At 36.3% G+C, this 25,353-nt stretch overlaps 2 protein-coding genes across 10 annotated transcripts in view; both read left to right on the forward strand.

Moving 5' to 3' along the window:
• The window catches only part of gphna (gephyrin a), a 111,570-nt gene extending 94,343 nt beyond the window's left edge, over positions 1 to 17,227 (forward strand). For all 7 annotated transcript variants that reach the window (XM_067367945.1, XM_067367950.1, XM_067367944.1 and 4 more), the window contains 12 exons: positions 2,148 to 2,240; positions 2,865 to 2,920; positions 3,453 to 3,572; positions 4,830 to 4,888; positions 7,195 to 7,348; positions 7,450 to 7,571; positions 10,428 to 10,515; positions 10,977 to 11,050; positions 12,610 to 12,674; positions 15,401 to 15,504; positions 15,588 to 15,684; positions 15,777 to 17,227. In XM_067367945.1, the coding sequence (XP_067224046.1) occupies positions 2,148 to 2,240; positions 2,865 to 2,920; positions 3,453 to 3,572; positions 4,830 to 4,888; positions 7,195 to 7,348; positions 7,450 to 7,571; positions 10,428 to 10,515; positions 10,977 to 11,050; positions 12,610 to 12,674; positions 15,401 to 15,504; positions 15,588 to 15,684; positions 15,777 to 15,910 (1,166 nt within the window). In that variant the 3' untranslated portion in view covers positions 15,911 to 17,227. The remainder of the gene's footprint in view (positions 1 to 2,147; positions 2,241 to 2,864; positions 2,921 to 3,452; positions 3,573 to 4,829; positions 4,889 to 7,194; positions 7,349 to 7,449; positions 7,572 to 10,427; positions 10,516 to 10,976; positions 11,051 to 12,609; positions 12,675 to 15,400; positions 15,505 to 15,587; positions 15,685 to 15,776) is intronic.
• Positions 17,228 to 19,264: 2,037 nt separating this feature from the next.
• The window catches only part of pals1a (protein associated with LIN7 1, MAGUK p55 family member a), a 33,383-nt gene continuing 27,294 nt past the window's right edge, over positions 19,265 to 25,353 (forward strand). The window contains exon 1 of one of the 3 annotated variants that reach the window (XM_067367599.1): positions 19,265 to 19,401. The gene's annotated coding sequence lies outside the window, so the exon portion shown is untranslated. The remainder of the gene's footprint in view (positions 19,402 to 25,353) is intronic. The other 2 variants (XM_067367602.1, XM_067367600.1) reach the window with 2 other exon arrangements.

A 25,353-nucleotide genomic window follows, 5' to 3' on the forward strand; every position in this document is an offset into this window, starting at 1 on the left:
CTATTATGGGTTATCTTTTTGTAGCAGTGCTAGCTAATAAATACTACAAATAATGGTGTATATTTTGTGCCAGTGTGTGTGTGCAAGGTTAGCAGGCTTGTTAATTAGCGGTATGTTTGTCAATTAGCAGTATGCCATACTAATATGCTAACCTGTTAGCTTGCAGGCTACCAGAATAAACATGTTTAACTGACAGTTAATAAAATACATTCTTTGTCTTATTAACCTTTTGAGCCTTACGGTCCTACATAATGGATTTAGAATGACGTCACATAACTGCCAGATTCAAACTGTGCTTTCACGCTTTGGCTGCGAGACGGACTTGTCATATATCACAGATATGCAGTGTTTTCAGCCACATCATGTTTTTTTTTAAGGTTTCAGACATTTAAATACACATAAGCACCAGTAAAACAATACATTTAGAGTTTATAAAATACACACTGATGTCAAACATCAGTGGAAGCAGTAATAATGATCCATTCAAATATAATTTGCAGACATTTATTCATATCAGACACACATAATGGGCCTAAGTAACTATAAAGTTTACACTATTCTTCCAGTTTACCAGCCACTTACTTGCATGTATTTCAGGAGAAACCGAGTTAACTTTATTTTACAGTGCCGTAGTTACACGTTACTTCATGTACTTACTCTAGTAATAACAGTAAATTATGCATAATTACCAGTAACTAACCTTAAACCAAACCCTAACCCTAACTGTAACTCTACACTTCATTCCAAATTATTATGCAAGAGACAAATCAGTAAGATTTCTGTACAATAAACATTCAGATTTTAGTTTTTCTAAGAAAATGTTTGTTCATTTATTTATCCATGTCTTTTTAGATAACTGCTATCAATCTCAGACAAAATAATTTGCCAGATCTATGGAAACCTTACTTAGAGGTTGTTCCACATTATTAAGCAAGTCACAGTTCTCATGCAATATGGGGAGGAAGAAAGATCTTTCTGAAGATGAAAAGCATGAAATGGTGCAATGTTGTGCAAAAGGCATGAAAACAACTAATATTGTGTGAAACTGAATGGAGATTATCAAATTATCATAAGATTTGTAAGTGATTTAGAGCACAGCAGAACTCAGTCAGATAAAGGCTTATTGAGAAAGTTCCTGTCAAAAAAACGTAATTGCATTAAAATGGCAGCTATAAAAAAGCCGGTGTTGAGCAGCAAACAGGTATTTTAAGCTGCAGACATGGATAAATAAACAAACAAACATTTTCTTAGAAAAACTAAAATCTGAATGTTTATTGTACTGAAATCTTACTGATTTGTCTCTTGCATAATAATTTGGAATGAAGTGTAGAGTTACAGTTAGGGTTAGGGTTTGGTTTAAGGTTAGTTACTGGTAATTATGCATAATTTACTGTTATTACTAGAGAAAGTACATGAAGTAACGTGTAACTACGGCACTGTAAAATAAAGTTAACTCGGTTTCTCCTGAAATACATGCAAGTAAGTGGCTGGTGAACTGGAAGAATAGTGTAAACTTTATAGTTACTTAGGCCCATTATGTGTGTCAATTGCATAATAATTTGGAACGCAGTGTATAGTAAGTGCATGTAGTTAATAAATAGTACTCAGGCGCAAACTAAGATGGTGGTGCCCATCTCGCGTTATAGATCAAGATAGATAAAGATCATTTATAAAGGTTTTTAAATGACAAAACACTCTCACTTACACATATTTGAGAATCATAATATCCGATAGTTGACATGGTAAGCAAGTTTGTGAATATTTTAAATAAAAAAGGAAAAACAAAATAATGGCGAAACATCTGTCGTACAGTGTTATTGTGGCTGCGGTGTGTTACGTGACAAGCATGACGCATCGCCAAGAAAACAATAAGGGCAAACGTTCTAAAAAAAATCATTCTGGGGAGTCAGTTAGAAGATTTTAAACTCACACTTGAAAGGGTTAAATCATAATATGCACCGTCCTTGTTTTTACATCCCTCTGTTCATGTTGTCTGGCTGCATGTCTGCATTTGTGTTCTCATGTAGCTTTTGCTGGCCTCTGATGTAGGTACATTTTCCCTTTCTGACTTTTATGAGGAAGTTAACTTTCATTGTTGTTGTATTCATGATTGTACGAGTTCATCAGAATTTTTTCTTTGTTTGTAGATGGAATGGGTCGAGTTCTGGCTCAGGACGTCTATGCCAAAGACAACCTGCCTCCTTTCCCTGCGTCAGTTAAAGATGGCTATGCTGTTCGAGGTGATTACCCATTTCTGCCAAATTCACATTTTCGTGTACCCCTTTTCCACCCAAATGGTGGAGATTTTCCAACCTCTCTCAGTCTGTGCCGCATTTATACTGACTTTAGAGCAGAGCTATCACATAACTGATTATATAAGATAACCTGCCCATAAACATACATTTGCATATGAAGTCTTCAGGGTAGTACACATTGCCCAAACAAATTCCTGCAAACATTCTGAGAAAGTTTTAACATCCAAGGTTTTTTAATTTATTGATTTTACACCACCATTAAATTTTTATATATAGGTGGTAGATACATCAACAAATCAAATCTTTAAAAATCACTTCACACATATGATGCTTGCTCTTCAAGAACAAGTTTAATGGGCCAGTTTTCCGGTCTGCCACCTTTTGGAACAGGGCCAAATTGGCACCTTCACTGTGCCAATGAAAAAGGCGTAATTGATATATTCATTAGAACTTACGATTATTTCCCTTTTACCCTTAATGCTTTAACATAAAAAGCATAATAAGATATAACAACCTTATTCTTAACCTTTTTACCATTAGAATCTCATTCACCAAACCTGTAAACCTTCTGAAATTAACTCAATGAGTTACTCTTTTACTGTTTTTCAGCTGCTGATGGCCCTGGTGATCGCTTCATCATTGGGGAGTCTCAAGCTGGGGAGCAGGTGAGTTAAACTAACACCAACTTGTTAGCTAAACTAGTCTTCTTACACTGTTTTGCCATTAAACCCTGATGTGAACATGCTGAGTTTCTCTTCCTTACACATACACTGGAAATGCCTGCTTTTGCACTGGACCTTGTGTCTGCAGGCGGCTTATGTGCTCAGATGGCAAGAGAACTCAGAATCAGTGAGCGTGTTTAATGAGTGCATTACACAGAAAGAGAGAGAGAGAGAGAGAGAGAGAGAGAGAGAGGGGGATCCCCGTGGGCTATGTGCAGCAGAGTGTGGGCCAGCACTCCAGTGCTCATGGCTGACGTCCATACAGCGCACTGTCTGGAGTGTGTGTTTGCATGTGTGTCATGGGTCATTCTGTTGTACTGTTGTTTATTATGAGAGTGTATGTTATTTTATGTGAATAAAAGCAATTTAACCCAGTATCAGTAAAGACAAAACATCTGTGTTTTGCTTTCACACCACAGCCGAACACGCGTAGGTTTTTTTGATACAGTGGTGAGGAGTCTTTTTCTGTTTGCAGCCCACTCTCACGGTTATGCCAGGCCAAGTGATGAGGGTGACGACAGGTGCTCCTATCCCATGTGGTGCAGACGCTGTAGTGCAAGTAGAAGACACAGAACTGCTACGAGAGTCTGAAGACGTAAGTGTCACATTCTCAACCACAGACTCTTTTTAATTATTTTAATTAATATATAATATTTTAAATAAATGTAAAAAGCAAATAACTTCTAATAAATAACTTGTAACTTACTCAGAATGAACCATATCTCTAAAAGAATAGCTTTTTTAAAAAGATAAAAGTACTTTTATGAGTAATTTCTACCTTTTAAAGGATGCTGCCCATTTTGTTAGTATTAAATACTTTAAGACAATTTTCACGGATTCTGTCCCGAAAGTGAAACATGCATACTTCAAGGTGTTTAAAGACAAAAAAATTCAACCAAATATATTTAAAGGGTTAGATAAGCCAAAAATGAAAATTCAGTCATTAATTACTCACTCGTCATTCTACACCCGTAAGAACTTTGTTCATCTTCAGAATACACATTAAGATATTTTTGATGAGATCTGATTTTTTTTTTTTTTATCCTCTATTGAAAGCAATGAAATTACCACATTCAAGGTCCATAAAAGTTGTAAAAATTGTCAAAATTGTCCATGTGACTACAGTGGTTCAACCTTATTATTATAATGAAGCGACGAGAATACTTTTTGTGTGCAAAAATGAAACAAAAATAATGATTTTATTTAACAAATTCCTGTTAATCACATACACATGCATTGTGCTGCTCACATGACCAGAGTGGACCAATACTGAGCCGCCATTCGGACGTAAACACTGAAGCTCTGCAACGAAAATAGCTTAGCAGAATGACGGGGGGAGACAAATTTATTTATTGATTTATTTTTTTATTTTTTTTGTGCACAAAAATATTCTCGTCGCTTCATAATATTAAAGTTGAACCACTGTAGTCACATGGACTATTTTAACAATGTTTTTACTACTTTTCTGGACCTTGAATGTGGTAATTTTGTTGCTTTCAATAGAGGATAAACCGAATTTCATCAAAATATCTTAGTTTGTGTTTAGAAGATGAACGAAGGTCTTACGGGTGTGGAACGACATGAAGGTGAGTAATTAATGACAGAATTTTCATTTTTGGGTGAACTAACCCTTTAAGATACAGAAAGCAACACAAATAATCTACAACTATATAATTACAATAAATTATACAGCACTACTTTTAAGGAAACTGCAATAGTATGTTTTGTGTTATGGTTTTAATATGGATGAAACAAGAAAGACAAACACTCTTCTAAACAGTGTGTATACTTTGATTGTAAATTAAAGTCCAGTGTGTACAGGTGTCTGAGTCTGGTTGGTTATGAATTACAGGGTACAGAGGAGCTGGAGGTGAGGATCCTGGTTCAGGCCCGTCCAGGACAGGATATCAGGTGAGTGGGACTGTAGTTTACTCCCTCAAAAAAAGAGCCTTTTTTTAAAACTATATTAGATTTTTACTGTTTTTCTGTCTCATTCCCGCCAGCTTTTTTAAAAAGTTGAACTGATTTTAACTTGAGTGCCATGTTTCTAGAACACCGTGTCATGCACAAAACACTGCAAAAGATGCAAGATGGTCATAAATGTCCATCTACTGTGTGTTTACATAAAAATAAAAATTGGAAAAGTAGCGCATTGGAATGGAAAAACTCATTCTGTGTGAACGGACCTTACAGCCTCAAAATCAGCTTGGCATCATGCCAACAGTTTCGTTGATGCATTATTCAAGGTTTTGTCTATCAAAAATAAAATATTTTTTAATAACTTTTTGCCGGCATGGTCTGAAGATGATCTGAGCCAATTTTGCTGAAAATTGGGCCATTGTTCTAGGAGGAGTTAGGAAAAATAAGTTTTCATCGAAGTTTAAAATGGTGAACAGCAATTTCGACCAGCTATGGCATAATTGGTATCGTTGTTTTCAAGGAATCTTCCTGTTCCAGTACAATAGGCAAAATTAATCAAGAGTCAGATGTGCATTTTTTTGACCACATTGTGGCATTGTCTTAACTTTTTGAGTACTGTCAGGGCATGGTACCAATGACACTTTCCGAGTTCCTATCAATATGACAATGCGTTCATAAAATAGAGCATTTTACGACAAAATTTAAAATTGGGTATTTTTTGACTCTGTATATTTAACTGAATCAAAAGGCGTTTTTTGGTGGGGGCAAACTGTTAAGAGGTTATAAGCAAAATAGTATCTCTTGACCAGTAGGAGGCGCTGTGCCGAAACACTGCAAATAGCTTCAGTTCATGCTTGTGACGACGTACCAAGACTCGTCTCAATACATTAAAACGTTGCGGAGGTGTAGCCTCACATCCATTTTTATGTGCTTTTTGTCAAATTCATTTGTGTGCTTTTTGAGAGTGATTGGGTTTATCAAACATTAATTAAATTCATTTTTACCTTTTAACCTTTGGTGCTTTGCCCCTAATAACAGTTTTCTGTCTGAATATATATTTAAAATGTAATTTATTTCTGTGATGGCAAAGTTGAATTGTCAGCATCATTACTCCAGTCTTCAGTGTTACATGATCCTCCAGAAATCGTTCTAATATGCTGATTTGATGCTGAAGAAACATTTTTTATGATCAGTTTTTAAAGGTGCCGTAGAATGGGAAATTGAATTTACCTTGGCATAGTTGAATAACAAGAGTTCAGTACATGGAAATGACATACAGTGAGTCTCAAACTCCATTGTTTCCTCCTTCTTATGTAAATTTGAATTGTTTAAAAGACCTCAGAAGAACAGGCGAATCTCAACATAACACCGACTGTTACGTAACAGTCGGGATCATTAATATGTACGCCCCCAATATTTGCATATGCCAGCCCATGTTCAAGCATTAGACAAGGGCAGGACGTCTGGATGTGCACAGCTGAATCATCAGACTAGGTAAGCAAGCAAGAACAATAGCGAAAAATGGCAGATGGAGCAATAATAACTGACATGATCCATGATATTTTTAGTGATATTTGTTAATTGTCTTTCTAAATGTTTCGTTAGCATGTTGCTAATGTACTGTTAAATGTGGTTAAAGTTACCATAATTTATTACTGTGTTCACGGAGACAAGAGCCGTCGCTATTTTCATTTTTAAACACTTGCAGTCTGTATAATTCATAAACACAACTTCATTCTTTATAAATCTCTCCAACAGTGTGTAATGTTAGCTTTAGCCACGGAGCACCTTCAAACTCATTCAGAATCAAATGTAAACATCCAAATAAATACAATACTTGCGCGATTAGACATGCTGCATGACGAACACTTTGTAAAGATCAATTTTGAGGGTTGTATTAGCTGTGTGAACTTTGTTTATGCTGTTCAAGGCAGTCGCGAGCTCGGGGGCAGGGAGCATGAGCATTTAAAGGGGAAGCATCCTGAATCGGCGCATATTTAATGATTCCCCAAAATAGGCAGTTAAAAAAATGAATAAAAAAAAGTCTATGGGGTATTTTGAGCTGAAACTTCACAGACACATTCAGGGGACACCTTAGACTTATATTACATATTTTGAAAACACATTCTATGGCACCTTTAAATGGTTGTACAGCTTAATATTTCAGTGGAAACTGTGTTTTGTTTTTTCTCCAGGATCAGCTTGATGGAAATATTCTTAATCTGGCTCCAGTTCATAACATAACTGATATTATAAAGGCTGATGTAAGTCTGTTCTCTTGCTTGTGTCACACATAGGCCTATAGGTCATGATATCAAGCGTGGAGAGTGTGTGTTGGCTAAGGGTACTCACATGGGTCCATCTGAGATCGGCCTATTGGCCACTGTAGGAGTCACAGAGGTGGAGGTGCAGAAATTCCCAGTCGTAGCAGTCATGTCCACCGGCAATGAGGTATGGCTTGCTTGTGTCTGTTGGTTTGTTATACTCTTTTTTTTTTGCTCACTGTAATTTAAAACGTGTTTCAACGTGTTTATATACACTTGTATGTGCAGTTGTTAAACCCTGAAGATGACCTCCACCCAGGCAAGATCAGGGACAGTAACCGATCCACACTGTTGGCCACCATTCAGGAGCACGGCTATCCCACCATCAACCTCGGCATCGTCGGAGACAAGTCAGCATCCCTCCCTTACCGCCCACACACACACACACACAGACACAGACTCACAGTCAGCTTTGCACATGTCTAAATCTTTCCAACCTCAGCACTCCTTTGAAACTCCAGCTCATATATTAGAATCGATACAGATTCATACAACGTCTCAGCAGAATTTACTGAACGACAGCACTTCCTGCAGTCCTCTGAAGTATATTTTCCACCATTATTTGTATTCACATACGTATACTGTAAAGATGTATACAAAGACATGTATAAGGAGCAACTACAAATAGGTTTACATTGATAGTATTAGTGATTACAGTGATTAAAAATTTAATTTGACTGAAGTATTTAATGCATTTAGTATAAATATAGAATATAACATGGTATTGTGTATTTCGAAATGTATTGTTTATTGCTATATGTAATTCTGCTGACATATCCAATGAAGTCTATCCAAAAAGAGGAAAAACAAGGACAGTAGAAGAACAGGTGTCATATTTATTTATTTTTCAGTTGAAGTATTGGAGGTTAAATATTGATATGTGATTTAATTATATAATATAACATTATAAAGTTCAAAGGTTGGGGTCAGTAAGATTTTTTTTTTTTTATCTTATGCTCACCGAGGCTGCATTTGTTTGATCAAAAATACAGTAAAAACAGTAATATTGTGAAATATTATTGACATTTAAAATAACTATTTTTTTATTTTAATATATTTTAAAATGTAATTTATTCCTGCGATGACAAAGCAGCCATTACTCCTATTTTCAGTGTCACATGATCCTTCAGAAATCATTTTAATGTTAATTTATCAATACTGAAAATGGTTGTGCTGCTTAATATTTTTGTGGAAACTGTGATACATGCTTTTATTTTTCAGGATTCTTAAATGAATCGAATTTTCAAAAGAACAACATTTATTTGAATCTTTTGTAACAATGTAAAAAAGATTCAAATAAATTTTTTGCAACAATGTAAAAGTCTTTACTGTCACTTTTGATCAATTAAATGTGTCCTTGATGAATAAAAATATTAAATTCAGGTTATTTCTTGCATTCAATTTGCCCTAGTAACAGTGAAACACCAGGTTCACACATACTCCATTTGCAGAGCATAATATGCAGTGCAGAAGCAGCGCAACTCATGTGCTTTCACATATGATGCAACTGATATGTGGCTGTATACCACAAACACAACATTTATTAGTTATTTGTATTTCAAATCCAGAAGTTTGTTACTGAAAATGCTTTTTCAGCATTGTAATTCTCTTTTTACACATTACAGTTATACAATATTTCATCAACATATTCACATTTAAACAGTGTTGGTGAAAGTTACTTTTAAAAATAATGCATTACAATATTGCGTTACTCCCTACAAAAAGTAACTAATTGCTTTACTTAGTTACTTTTTATGGAAAGTAATGTGTTACATTACTTTTGCGTTACTTTTTCCTCACCTGGGCTGTTTTTTTTGTTTTTTTTTCATAACAACAAAAAAGTTCTAATTTTGGCAAATGTAAAGGCCCTTTCACACCAAAAACGAGATGAATAAGCTTCAGGCTGATCACAAATGTGATGTTTATCTAAAGTCATTTTTGCTTATTATTAGGGTTGAATTGGATCATCGAAGGTCAGCAGCAAAGACATTGGTTAATAAAGTGAGATTTAATACATAAAGTATATTTGTTTACTTTAATATATTTAACTATTGCAGGTTTGTGCAATATTCTGAGTTTGCATTTCATCGTTTTTAAGGAACACTGAATTTGTTTTTGTGCAAGTGAGACGAGAAAATGTTCACATTTAGTCTAGAACTACAATAACCATCATGTTCACACAGCGTACACAACACCTCTTCACTTACTCCTGATTTCTCTCATCATGGGAACAGGAGAGCTGTCAATAAATGTGAAAAAGTAACTTGCATTACTTTTTTGAAAAAGTAACAGATATTTTGTTGTAAATTTAAAAATAATACTTTACTAGTTACTTGAAAAGTAATCTGATTACTTTACTCAAGTTACTTGTAATGCAATACCCCCAACATCGCGTTCAAACACACTAAATTTATTATTCAGTTCATTACTTCTAGATTTAAATCTTATGTTGCTCAAGCAAGTGGCATAACATTTAAACATACTTTTCTTATTAAAATCACAAACATTTTCAATTGACAAAACAGCCGACTCATGCTTTTTCTTTTGGATTTAATTCTTCATACAAGAAATGCAGGTCATAAAGAACTTTGTTTTTCCACCTCCATGAAGAGACGAGTGCCTTTCTCATCTAAATATGAGGTAAGGTGTAGTTTTCCTTGCTTTACCCTAGGCAAAAAGCCACATGATGACCGAAACCCAGTAGAGCGTAATTATATGCATTTATGGTGAAATTACTACATTTTCGTGTCACTTTAATTCAATGTGTCAGCAAAAATAGACTTGAAAAACGATCACTCCTGAAACGCATTACCGGACCGGTGCAGTGTGAACGCTCTAATCTGTTAACATGGGCACGGAAAAAAACAGGCAAATGGAGAATGTGTGAACCTGGATGTGGCAAAGACAAAATGGTTTTCTAACTCCCCTTCTAACACTTTTTAAGGGAAAATGAAATTCTGTCATCATTTGCTCACCCTCAAGTTTTCAAACCTGTATGAATTGGATACAAACATTCCTCCAAATATCTTCCTTTGTGTTCAGCAGAACAAAGAAATGTATACAGGTTTGGAATAACTTGAGGGGGAGTAAATGATGACAGAATTTTCATTTTTGGGTGAACCATCCCTTTATCTTCACCAATATGCCAGTAAGGTATGAAAACGGAAGTAATTTGGCTTGAAGTTGTTTTCTAACTCCCCCTGCAGCCCAGACGACCTGCTGAACGCCCTAAACGAGGGCATTAGCCGTGCTGATGTCATCATCACCTCTGGGGGTGTGTCCATGGGTGAGAAGGTCAGTTGATTGGAGTTGTCTGGAAGTGTATACAAGGTCACATACTTGAAATGTCCGAGCTTCTCAGTAAAGGAATGTGGCCTCACAGATCAATTTGCTACATGTCAAGGAGAGCATTCCATTGGTTTACCCAAAGGCCATGAGATCTCTGATCAAAACACTTTAAGAGCTCAAGCCGCAGGTCACCGTGTGTTTTACTGCCATCTAGTGTTACTGCTTGTTTTATTTTGTCACAAAGCAACACTTGTTAATCTGACCTTTTATTTTGGGTCTTTGCCCAGGCAGCAGTGCACTGACCGCCTCTTGCTCTTGATTTTCCGCCCTATTAATTAGAGCTCTTTAATTACCCAATGTTTCACTTCACCAGGCAGGGATAGATGTGTTGTACTACATGAGAGGAGAAACGCAAACACTCTCACACACTACTAACGTCTCTGTTTTCTTGTTTTTTTTTTCTTCAGGACTACCTGAAGCAGGTGCTGGATATAGACCTCCATGCCCAGATCCACTTCGGTCGAGTGTTTATGAAGCCAGGGTGAGTCAGAGAAGCAGTGTTAGTCATCCAGAGCTAGACTTGGGTAAAGTCTGGACAGGGCGGCACTGACGTGAGGGGAGGCATTTGGTTGTTCTCTGGGATACAACTAACTGCTGAAAAACTCTTTCAGCGGTTTAATGCCATGACCTCCAAGATTTAAGCAAAGCTGAAATACTGATAAGAACCAGTGCATCCTGACTCCCAAAAGTTGAAGCATCCCGCCAATCATTTTTCTTCAGCTCTTGCCATTTTTATGTGCAATATGAATCAGATGTTTTTTTTATATATATATATATATATATATATATATATATATATATATATATATATATATATATATATATATATATATATATATATATATATATACATGTAGGCATGTAATCTGATTCAAAGACAAAGTAAACAGAAAAAGATCTTCATTGTGTTTATATCAGTGTCATTTTAGTATTATTTATATAGTATTACAGTATTTATTGGTGTTACATTTGCTTTTATTTTTGTTTACGTTTTAGTCATTTTGATATGTGCTTTTGTCATTTTATTACTTTTTTATATGTGTGTTTCTATTTAGCTTGGATTTATTTTTATTTCACTTGTTTTTTTTTTTTTTGTAATATTAGTACTTCAACTTATTTTATCTCAGTTAAATAAAATAGTCAACATTTCTCACTTTTGTTTGTTTTTCATCCAATATTTATATTTTAACATTTATATTTTATTTTTAATATTTTATTTTATTTCAGCTCAAAGGCACAATATGTAAGATAAGAACTAGAACCACTAGAACAATGTTATATACTTGTTCTTACATTATGCCAGATGTTTCCAACATTGTTTAAATCCAGAGAAATCAGCAATTTTAACCAGTGTAACGGCCAGTGTCATCGCATCACCTGTCAATGATGTCATATCCGCCTTACCCTCAGTTTTTACTTCCGTAGAAACCATGGAAACACTAAAGACGCTTTAATATATTATGTGTTTTATTAGACAGGTGAGCAACTGTTTGGATACATTCATCGACAGAAAACGAATCATTGTTATATAGCTTTTTTTGAATAAGCGACCTCTAGTGGCGAAACTTACATATTGTGCCTTTAATGACAGTTTTAGTGAACAATAACAATGATTTATATTAAATAAAGTGTTACATCATCATTCTAGCTTTTTATTACATGGCTCTCTAGTCTAGAATACTTGATTCTAATTGGTCGTTTATGGCATTCAGCTCATTTGAGGTTGATATTACTATAATTGATGACTGAGATGCAAGATGATGTATAGTATGAAACAAAAGAGCGTGAGTTTATAGTGTGAAACGATAGATATGAAAGTGGTGGCAGGCTCAGTTAACCACATGAGCAGACAACAGAAAATATTAAGGAAACATCTGATCAGTCAGAATTAAGAGTTTCACAGAGCCGTGTAACAACCAAATGACTGTACATTTTCCCTTGACATATTAAGTTTGATTAGGGAATCTGTTTTTTAAAAAAAAGGATTTTGGTTGTTCCTGGAATGCAGAATACTGATGCTTTATTCTATTTCTGTTTCAGTTTGCCTACTACATTTGCCACCTTAGACATTGACGGTGCCAGAAAACTGATCTTCGCCCTTCCAGGTACAATACGCTGTGTATTTGGCATGCGAACGAACAAAGAAGTATTGACAGGAAGAATTGGAACTATTTAGAATTTACACAAATGAGAAACACAAACCCAGGTGACTTAAGTTTCCTGTTTTTCCCACGTATGTGTTGTACCAATTTCCCTTATTTTAAGTGTATACATAAAGCTACATATCTCTATAGTACCATCTCCAAACTAAATGGTCCATTCTCCATAAAATATAATCAGCCCACGGTTGCCCACTTATGTATCCTTCTGCAAACCTGCATTTCCCTGCTTGCCCACTGGCCCGATCAGATTCCCCAGGCTTGCCCCCATCCCGAGCCCACTGTGCTCCCACCTTGTGCCTTCAGAAACCAGGTGGTCGAGGCAGTGGTGACAGTGGCGATTTCTATATTCCCCTTTAAAGGTAATTTCACCTACAGAGACACAGGGGCGACTCTTCTGGAGACTGTGCCCCTGAGTGACAGCGAGGCCAGCAGACTGCCTGTGCCTCCTCCCCCACGAGGAAGTAGGTGCACTTAATTCAGGAAATAAGCCCTGTCTTCAGCCCGCGCTCAGAAAACGGAAATGGACTTGAAATTTTGACACAAAACCCTAATTAACTGGTTTTCGAAATCAGAACAGGATTTAAGACAAAATCTCTTTTAGTGCACTTGGGCTCATTTGGGACCAGTACGATGTAATTATTACGGACACAAGATAATGAAACACGAAAAAAGCCTTGTCGAATCTAACAATCTCCAAAACACAATGAAATGAAACATAGGAAGTAATATTTTTGTTCTGATTTTCCAATGTGACGCTTTCTGTTCTGTTTTCTGAGAGAAGCTTTGTGTTTTTGCTTTTTTTTTTGCGTCCATGGCGCTCCATGTAGTTATTAGTTCTGTTGCAACCTCTCAAAGCCCTTCCGTTTGTGTACCGTGATGTGGCTTAGTGTCTTGAAATTGCTATTTGTCTGAAATAGTCCTGTCCTCCTTTTACTTTCAATGCCCCTCTTCCCTTCTTGTTGATGTGGTGAAGGGCACCTCTGCACTCGACACATTCTTCTTCCTTGACTGATTTCAGTAGTGTGCTACACATTTGTCTTATCAGATAGTCTTGGGTTGTTTTCAGACTTTATTTGATTGCTTTGGTCTGAACCAGAGTTCAATTCCTTTCTCCTAGCCCCAGTATTATTGGGCTCCAAAATGTACATGAACACAAATGTACATTTGCATCATCAACGTGAGTGCAGCTTTCACACCAGCCAGACAAACTGAACTCTGACATCAAAAAGACTCTTTGAATGGGCAGTTGACCCAGAAATGAAGATTTTGTTATCATCTGCTCACCCTCATCATGTTACAAAATCATATAAAGGAGTAAAATCTTTATGCTGGTTTTTTTTTTTTCTAAATCAAAGTACACAGAGAGAAAAAATGAATATTTTTATTCAGTAAAGATACATTGTTTGATCACAGTTGTTACAAAAGTTTTCCAAAGTTTGTAAATAAACGCTGTTATTTGGAACTAAGGATTAGTTCTCTTCAGAATTCAAATTTCCTGATAATTTACTCACCCCCATGTCAACCAAGATGTTTGTCTTTCTTTCTTCAGTCGAAAAGAAATTAAGGTTTTTGATGAAAACATTCCAGGATTTTTCTCCGTATAGTGGACTTCAACAGTTACAGGTTGAAGGTCCAAATATCAGTTTCAGTGCAGCTTCAAAGAGCTCTACATGATCCCAGACGAGGAATAAGGGTCTTATCTAGCGAAACGATTGGTAATTTTCTAAAAATAAAATAAAAATTGATATACTTTTTAACCGCGAATGCTAATCTTGCACTGGCTCAACATTGTGCCACGCATTGCGTAATCACGTTGGAAAGGTGTTTCAAAAGATTTAAACATCCAGGATATGCACACAAAAGCATAATTTCAAACAATAAACTAATACAGACATATACATATGTCATTCAACATAAAACAACTTTTGAACGGTCCTCCTTCTACACACTTGTAAACACTGGATCCATTCTTCCGCCTAAGTCACGCGTGACCTTTCCAACTGATAATGTAATGTGTGGCGCTAGTGCAAGACAAGCATTTGTGGTTTAAAAGTATTTAATTTTTTATTTTATTTTAGATAATGACCGATCGTTTCTCTAGATAAGACCCTTATTCCTCATCTAGGATCATGTAGAGCTCTTTGAAACTGCAATTTGGACCTTCAACCGGTTGAACCCCATTGAAATCCATGATATGAAGAAAAATCCTTCAATGTTTTCCTCAAAAACCATAGTTTCTTTTTGACTGAAGAAAGAAATACATAAACATCTTGGATGACAAAATTATCAGGAAATTTAATCCTTTAAATTGCTGTCAGTTCCTCTTACAAATCTATCGCTTGACTTCAGACAACTTTTTATGGTGTTCTGTTGTTTGTGGAGCTTGACAGCCACTGATCATCATATACTTGAATTGTATGCAAAAGAGCAGCACGAACATTCTGCGAAACGTCTTGTTTCAGTAAGTTTAAACAAGTTTGAAACAACATGAGGGTGAATAAATAATGACAGAATTTTCATTTTGGGGGTGAACTGATGCTTTATAGACATCATCGGTGCTTTATCAGGAGACAGAACTGATTTCCTCTCTACTACAAGATGATCCACAGTTTAAATTCTGCCATACCCATAGGCTTCACCTCAACAGTCATCTCTCCTTTCTCTATCAGGTAACCCAGTGTCAGCTGTTGTAACCTGTAACCTCTTTGTCATTCCTGCATTAAGAAAGATGCAGGGGATACTGGACCCACGGCCCACCATCATCAAAGCCAGGGTGAGCACATCCACAAAAGCTCACGTTTTTGTTCTGTTTCTGTACAGCTGAGTTGTCATCAGTGTGTGTCTTTTTCTTGGCAGCTGTCCTGCGATGTAAAGTTGGATCCACGTCCAGAATATCATCGCTGTATACTGACATGGCACCACCAGGAACCACTTCCCTGGGCACAGAGCACAGGTCTACATATGTAGTTATGTGTATATACACATACACGCGTTATAACCGACTTATCTGTATGCTAAATAGCAATTTCCTCCTCTGCTTCTCAGGAAACCAAATGAGTAGTCGGCTAATGAGCATGCGCAGTGCCAACGGCCTTCTGATGTTGCCTCCGAAAACAGAGCAATACGTGGAGCTGCACAAGGGTGAAGTCGTGGACGTCATGGTCATAGGACGGCTATGATGTCATCTTAAGGGGACAGACCAAGTACAGAGCAAGAAAGTGGTGCATGTCCACATATCATTACTATTCTGTAATATGCAACGGCACAGCTAGTTTTTATTGATTTGGGAGAAGTTGATCAAGTATAATCAACATTTCAAACAGACGAAAATGTGAAATTTATGAAAATACGACTTCGAAGACATCATAGTATTTCAAAGACAGAAAATATTATACCTTTTAAAGTGATAATATATATATATATATATATATATATATATATATATATATATATATATATATATATATATATGAAATATAAGAGATTTATTCTGTAATATATTGTTATAATTATTATGATTATTAATATAATGATGAATATTATCATATTAAGCAACTCTGTTCTCTTTCATTGCAATTGCTTTGTGTGTTCAATGCTAGAACTTATAGATAGCCGTAGCATTTTAATAGACAGCTGTTGGCGCCTGTCACACATACATCAGAAAGCTTGTTTTCTCATCGGTAGAAAATGTGTCACTGAGGAATGAAAAGCTCTTAAAAACGACAGCGGGGAGCCCTTTGGATCCCCGACAGGAGCTGGATCTTTTCATCTCTCCTCAAAGTGCACCAAGGTGACCCAGCTTCTTTCCCTTTAGTATTATATGCTCCATAAAGACTTCATTATGCTTCATAAAGGGTTTACAAAATCGCTTTGCTTGTCGTTTATCTTGTGAGTCGTGTTTATGTGCGCAGTGCCAAAAGCCAGGGCTGTGGGGGGGGGGGAGGTCTTGTGGTCATGACGCAGAAAAGCAGCGGGTGCCGCCGGGTATCACAGACTTTGTGCGGATCGTTTTCGGAAACGATGACTGATGAGGGTCTGTGTAAAGTCTGTGCTACTTCAGCGCACACAGAGGCATGTCCTGTGCTACAGGCTACCTCAGTCTGGAACATACTTCATAATAAACTGGCCCTCATAGCTCTGCCCTTATTACTCTCTATTTTACCCACTACCCTTACATTTAAACTCGCCCGGCCCAATCCTAGAGGCTGAGCTCCCTGGAAACTTTTGTTTGTTTAACTTCGAAGATGAAGACACAGCTTATTTAAGTGCTGACAGCCTTTTTAAACAAATGACATAAAATGTACAGTCAAAAAATGCAAGAGTGATATTGTACAGACAAGTGACCAGCACTCCTGAGGAATATACTATGGTACTGAAAAGATATTGAAAAACTCTGTACTATAATATCATTTTCTGTAATACTGATCTAATGCGAGAATTAAAATTCTTGATCATTATGTAAAGACGTGGTTCAGTTTCTTTTTTTAAATAAACACTGAAAGCTGATTGAGTTCTCCATATCTGTCATTTATTTTCATGCATGTATGATCAATGTTTATTATTTAATAAATAATATATATATTTTAATATGTACTTAATACATATTGTTTATTATGTATGATCAGTGTTGGGTAAGTTACTCTAAAGTAATTAGTAGCTACTAAGTATCTTCAACAGTGTAATTAGATTACTAATTACTCTCTCTAAAAAGTATTGGATTACTTATTACTCATTACTTTGTTAATCTCATATCAACCTCAACCAGCTGAACAATACAAGGATAGACACAAAACTGCACTTTTGATTTTTTCAAATAGCAATATACAATTGCATAAATTATACTTGAACTGACCAAAGTGTTTAAAGGGAGAAGGTGACATTAAAAACATACATTTTAACATTGCATTTTGATGTTAAATCCACTATTGTCTTAAATAGAATTGTTCTATAGTCTAAATAGTATTTAATGCATTTACATTAAAATAACTGTAAAATTACAAAAAATAAGTAATCAAATTTTCAAGGGAAAAAGTAATTGAATTACAGTAATTATATTACTTAGCAATTAATTACACCCAAATTGTTTGATACTCTCTTGAAATATAAGCTATTTCCTTTAAGTACTATTAAAGGCACAATATGTAAATTTGCGCCTCTAGTGGTCGCTTATTCAAAACAAAGATGTAGCTTGATGACGCCTTGATTTTGCTGAATCATGGGAAGTGTTGTCTTCACATCTACAGCCGGTGGAAGAGAATCGGGACGCGACTCTGGCAGAAATCATGTTGATGGATGAGATTATTAACATTACAGTAGTAAGAAGGGCCGAGTGCTTTGCGAGCAGAAATGAGGCCGCTTGAGCGATTGCTAAAGACAGACGAGCGCAACACACGCCTTGAGAACAGCAGAACTTTTATTATGCCACAGACGACCGCTTCCACTTCTTCTAGTCAAGTGTATGTGTGTTGAAAATGATGTTATAACGTTACTCTCTGGGTTTGCTCGGTGGCTACTATGAGACACTTGTTGCACACTCCTGCAAGGACTTCAGATGACGCAATATCTGGATCAACATGCACATTCCCAAATTTCTATATATCCTAATTATTGATAATATGTAATTCATTATTTCCAGGAGCTCATTGCTTCTACCTTCAATGAAAACTGCTAACAGTAATTGTAAATTAAATTGCCTAAATGATTACATTATTAGCTAACTGCATTCTCTAAATTGTAATGTTGACATGCATTCTCTCTAAAGCTGCTTTGAAACGATATGTATCGTGAAAAGCGCTATACAAATAAATGTGAATTGAATTGAATCAAGAAAACAAGATTTAAACAATAAGACTTACTGTGTTGAGCTATATAACAATGATTAGTTTTCTGCCGATGAATGTCTCCATTAAAACAGTTGATCACCTGTCTAATAAAACAAATATATTAAAACGTCTTTAGTGTTTCCATGGTTTCTACAAAATAAAACTGGAAACCGAGGGTAACGCGGGTATGATGTCATTGATAGGCGACGCACGGACACGGTCCGTGTCCTGGTTAAAACTGCTTATTTCTCTGAATTTAAAAATTCTTGGAAACATTTGGGATAATATAAATACACAAGTCAACAAAATATATAACATTGTTCTAGTGGTTTATGGATATTTTAATCAAAAATCTTACATATATTGTGCCTTTAAAGGTCGACGACAGGTTAGAGGAATACCTGAATATGCACTATTCACAATGGAAAATTTGCTATACCATATGTTTTTTTTGTTTGTTTTTTTTTATTAACGTTTTTACAATATTAAAAGAGTTTAAAATCTAAAAAGTGAACAAGCCTAAAAAAATCCCAATCATTTAAATCGGTTCAATTGAAACTGACCGGTTTGCAGTCTACTCTACATTCTCAAGGAAAACCACACCTGATTGGACGGTGGAGTTAAGCATGGAGGATTTGTCCAATCAGAAGCGTCGTCTCATGCGTTTGCCGGAGGCGCTGTTGAGCCGCTCTCCGTCAGTCTCACACACAGTCCCGAAACTCTCGAGCCACAGCGACCCGTCACACAACATGACAACAATCTAATGTGCTATTCTGTGAACAAAACCGCTTTTCTGGGAATATTTATACACTAACTGGACTAAAAGAACGGCAAATCTTACTGAAGAGGTAAGCTAAGCGACACTTTCAAGTTGTTTTGGCCGTTAAAACGCGGCGTAAGTGTTGTTTGCAACAGGTTGCCTGGGAAAGAAAGCAGCGCTGCGCTTCGGGAAGTGGTAAGCTAGCTGTGTTAGCTATGCAAATATTCAGCATAACCCTAAAACACACTCTCATTTGTATCAAATAAAGCTCTATAAACATTCAAGAGACAGTTTATAAGATTTATAAATTCTGCGTTTCACTCTTTGTTTAGTTTTGTGGGCACACCAAGCTCATACAATGGCTGTCTCTCAAAACCTAATGAGCTGCCTACCTAGACAGCCTTTTTAGGCATCATTCAACGCCCAAAAAGTGGCATTTCACTTGATTTTGAGATAGTTTCTCTGGTGTTTTGGATTTGGTAAATGTGAATGTGAAGCTACATGCTTAAAATAACAAAACTAGGGATTTAAACAACCTGTTGAAACTGCCTGGAAGTTTCTTTGATCGATACACGGACTGCCATTGTTCATCTACCTTCATTACAGCTATTAGGACACAAATGTTGCATTGTTCCCTTCGGGAAGGTTCAGAAATCTGATAGCACGAACTCTTCATATTCTCTCTGGAGTGATTACTGGGATATCATGGATCAAAGCTGACATGGAAAGTGCGTTATCGTTTTATTTTATGGTTGAATTGCCTTAGTGAAGTGAATGGGAATGATGCATTTCACCAGTCAGACAGATACCTACAGTTTAGGTTGTTCGTTTGTGTTATTAATGAATTGAATAGATCCCGTGTCATTCATGAAAATGGCATCAGACACACTGGGCTGTGTTTACTAGGCATATGAAAAGTGTTTATGTGCTTATAAAATTGAGTGTTAAGTGTTCTGGTTTATTTTATCAACCTCCTTTTTGAATCTTGAATGGACTCTTGACAGTTTGATGAGCTGGTAAATGAGATGAAATAAAGTGTGAGTTTTCAGTATTAATCTATTGTTGTTCCTAGCTGCAAAAGTTTGCACACAATGACTATATAGTAGGTGTAACTTGTACACTTTAAATGCTTATATTTCAATTAGGCCTACTTGTTTTTGGAGTGAGTTTAAAGGAATATTCTGGATTAAATAAACTCTTGACAGTATTTCCTGTTAATTTCCACAGGAAAATGAAAATATATATATATATATATTTAAACAACTGGAAAAGTCATAAAAATCATTGGTGACAGTTAACCCATAGACTTTGTAAGTGCTTCACTGTCAACACAATTTGGCTTGGATTTGTTTGTGTTGTAGATGTGTCTTTTTATGTTACCAAAGGTACAATCCCAACCAGGGCTGGCTGTGATCCATGTCTTCTTTCTATTATTAGGAACACAACTGACAATCTTATCATTTCCTGAGATCACAAGCTGTGAGTCAGCTGGCTGCTCTGTGTTGTTTAAAGATAAGTGTTCACTGCATTCTGTGATATCATTCAGCTCAGAGGTGGCCGTAGGTGACCTGTATCAGCACAGTCACACAGATAACCGTCCCTGCTCTTGATGCATGTACTGAAGTCAAAGATCATTTGTTCTATAAAATGATTCAGTGCTGTTGATGATAATAAATAATAGTAGGTATTATGGCAGCCTTGTTTGTTTGGTGCAGGTGTGGAGTTACTGCACAAATAAATGATGTTATAACGGATGATAGAGGATTTTGGCTCTGGATCAGATGGGCTTTCTTTCAAGGAGACGGTATCTGTTTTCAGAGTAGAGCGAGAGGTGTTAATGCCAGCACGCTCTAGAATCATATTACCTCACCGCCACGTTCCTTCAGTGAGTCTGGCTTGTCAGACTGATCAAATCTGATGGCCTGTTCTGTTGTTGGATATATAGCTAGTAGGATATAGAGAAATGTGTAAAAAGAACAAAAATACAGTATAACTATATATATTAAATATAGTTACTAAGGGATGCACCAAAATTAATTCTGGGCTGAAACCGAAAATACTGGATGCATTTGACCAAAAAACAAACCGAAAATGCTTTTAAAAATTAATTTATTATTTTAATGTAGCTTTTTTTGTATAATTGTATTAATATTATAATTTTAATGACATTAAATAATTTTAATGATACTGAATTTAAAAAATATAAGCCAATATATTTTTCACTTTTATTGAAAGTAACACTGACATTGGACAGAAAATACAGTTATATTAAATATCAATATATTACTCTTTATTTAGTACTATGCAACAGAATCAGATTTAACACATTTATTTTTGACCAAATATGTAATAATGTATTTTATTCTTTTAATATAATTTATTCCTGTAATGGCAAAGGTGAACTATCACCTCATTACTTCACAAATCAATTTAATATGCAGACTTGGTGCTTAAACATATTTATTATTATCAAAGTTGAAAACATTTACTGTTCAATATTTTGATGTGATCTTTTCCCAGTTTTTTTTAATTTTTAGATTAATTTATTATCATAGTAAATACATAAATGTTTATTTAATTTAATGCATCCTTGGTGAATAAAAGTATTAATTTCTTTAAAAAACAAAAAACCAAAAAAACTTACTGATTGATATTGATAATTGAATGGTATTGTATGTATTCAGCCTCCTTGCTCTAGATCAGTGGTCGGCAATAGTCGGCAATAATATCTGGCCCGTGCCCGCACCCAGATTATTTTGATAGCGGCTGGTTCTGAAATAGATCTTCGTCTCATGGTGCAGTCTAATAATATCACCGTGTCTACACCAGACGTGACTTTTTTCGCGCAGCATCCAGTGTAGACAATATCACTGATTATAATGGGTTCTATTATCTTTTGACGCGTCGCGCCTCTCGCATCCGGTGTCGGTGTTCTATTCTTTGCAAACAGCGACAACTTCTGGCTTTGCATTCACAAAACTAGGTAGGATGAACGCATAGTTGTCTTTCCATTTTTCTTTGTATGCCCTATTTCGCTGTCAACTTTACTTTTTAGACTCTTTGATTGTGCCATTTTCTCTCACCAGCTAGCTTAAATGTTAACATCACTCTGCACACGACGTAATAGCGTACCTCCAGCATGCAAACAATTTTAAAAAATGCAGTTTAGTACATGAGGATGCAAAATTAAGTTTGGCTCCATTGTGTAACAAGCAAATTAAAATGAGACACCTTTATTATTCACAATATGGAAAGAGGAAATAAAACAGTTCGTTAAGAGCATGACTCAAACATGCCATTAATGGGCTTATTCAAGTCCTCTTTTATTTTGAGTTTTTTTTATCCATTCCACATCTCCCACATATGGTGATGCTATTGGTGAATGAAGATACTTGCCAGGTTACGTGTCACTACTCTGCTTTATTAATTTATCCAGTGTTAAACCCGAACACACCACACAAATGTGGCTTTTTGTTAAGGACTGTTCTACTACAGGATTTAACATGGAGTAACAGCTCAATACCAGTTACAAAAGACACTGTAACAGTGTGTCACAGGCAATTCTAGTTGCATTTTTCATCAATTAATGCTTTTAAATTATCCTTTGACTATGTATCTAGTGGTGCAATTTTTTTTGGCCTGATGCCAAACTTATTAGCCGACCCCTGCTCTAGATGTTTTGTTGCATTGCATTAACCATTGAAATACCTGAATTGGTCAAGCACTAGTTCATATCCATGCTAGTGACAAGCACCAGCATCAAATGTTATCAGCAAATATTTTATAGTTATGCGGAACTAGCAAGTAGGCTGATAGTCTCAAATGTTTCAGCCTCATTCTCGGGCCCTGTTTACACCTGTTGTCGGTTGCATAAACTGCTTAGACTAGTCTTAAAAGTTAGTCATCTAATTTTTTCTTCAAAACTGGTCCTGACATTTTAAAGTCAAGTACATAAAAAGGTAGATTGGTCTAATTTTAACTGGAAAAAGACTGATATTACCTCTTATCCAACTGCTATTTGGTCAAACTATTTCTTAAGACAGGCTTAACATAGTGGCTAAGTTTATGCAACTGGCCCCTGCTATTAAGATGCATTTCGGTCGATCGGATCACAAGTGGACGATGCTAATTACAAGTGTAAACAGGGTCTAGAATATTTTGAGCCACTTCCAGAGGTAGAAGCATGCTAGCAAGACAGGATTTAAACTTTGTCGACTGAAGACCCAAGTTTCGTTGGAAAGATGAAAAACATACCAAGCACAATGTTCTCTCAACATTCCTGATTTCTAACACACTCACAGTGTTCATCCATAGACCCATTTACCCATCCATAGACCCTCCCCTTGAAGAAATCAGGACAGAAGTGTTTGAAAATTGACAGGAGACAGATTAAAACATCAGGTGTAAATGGGAAAGTGTCTCCCTCGCCTACTTGTGATCCGATCAACCAAAACGCATCTTAATACCAGGTGTAAACAGGGCCTCAGATATGCGTGATGCATTGATGTGGGAAGAGAGGTATGAAGGTGTAGATAGGACTTTTTATCTCATATATGGTTGTACAGGAAGAGGCGGAAATGTACAGAACCGCTGTAACCCCTGAGGAATTCTCAATATGCACAGGCTCTGCTGTCCTGATGGACCGCCACGGTTAAGAATTAACGAGCCACAAACTCTCCTAGAGAGTCCATACAAAATGCTGCAGGGCTGCTGTTCTGTCTAGACCTGGATTTTCTCACTAGTTTTCAGGGGGCCTGTGAAGAACAATAACAAACGAATGACCCCTGAAAGGAAGCATGTGGCTCTCAAATCACAGACTTGAAAACTCATCAATTGTGTGAAATGTTTGTTTAGACTGTTTGTCACCTGGCTAATGCTAGCTGTGAGGAATCCTTATTAATCTCTTGATTCCATTTGGGGTCTGTCAGATCTCTCAGTCATTGCCGGCTGGTCCAGGTGCAGCAACCAGTCAAGAGTGGATGAGCCACAGATCTCCAGCACTGTGTCTAATAGGCTTCCAATGCTAAAAATTGCAACACATCAGCACACTTTAAAGCATGGAAATATTTTTCTGCTGCTTTTTTTTTTGTTGTGTGTGTTGTGTGTTGATCGTTTTATGTTCTCACCACAGATTGCAAAACAGCGATTTTAATACCTTTTCACAGCTTATTCTTGTCGAGAACAGCCTAGTTGGACAGGAAGACACAGTCTGGTTGATATATAAAGTGACCAACCACAATTCACTTATCTTCAAAGTGTAATTTAGGGACTTTTGCTGTAAGTTGAAGGTCTGGAATATCTTTTAAAGTTGCAATGCCATATCCTTACAAACTATCAAAAATCCTGGGAAAGTTGCATGAATCCAGCCTTAAGGCTTGGAAAAATGTTTGCGAAAATGTGGTGTGATTTAAAAAAATACAGTTCCTAATACTAGGGATACACCGATCAGGATTCTAACATTGCTGATTCCAATGCTGGTTGCCGAATTTTATTTTATTTTATTTTATTTGTTCTATAAGGGTGCTTTCACACTAGCACTGTTGGTGTGCACCCGGGTTAGATTAACGTCAGAGTTCAATTCATTTGGATGATGTGAACGCTGTCTCCCGAACTCAGATGGGCACCTGCAAACTGTACCTGAAAAAGGGTGGTCTGGGGTACGGTTCATGAGAACTCAGGGACGGTTCGCTGCTGATATGAATGCAAGCAATCGTACTAAATCATGGTAATGAATAAAAGCTATTAATGACCTATGATTTGATAAAATAGTGTTTGTGTGCATTTCAAAAATATGTGTGTTTCTTTCCTGATGAGTGTGACTGATGCACAGCTGTATATCTCATTTCTGCTCACCTTCCTGGTCCTTTAGAGCATTTGCAGTACATTCGCGGTGGATAGACGTGTGTTGTTACCTACTGAAGCTTTGGGAAAAAAAACAGTGGTTCAAAAACAAAAATAAAAAAAAGTGAGGCAAGCAACGCTGTGCATTTTGCTGCCTTCTCCTGCCCCGTCGTCACAGAGAAATGCATGTCATAAATAT

The sequence above is a fragment of the Chanodichthys erythropterus genome, chromosome 18 (assembly GCF_024489055.1).
Source record: "Chanodichthys erythropterus isolate Z2021 chromosome 18, ASM2448905v1, whole genome shotgun sequence".
Classification (NCBI taxonomy): domain Eukaryota; kingdom Metazoa; phylum Chordata; class Actinopteri; order Cypriniformes; family Xenocyprididae; genus Chanodichthys; species Chanodichthys erythropterus.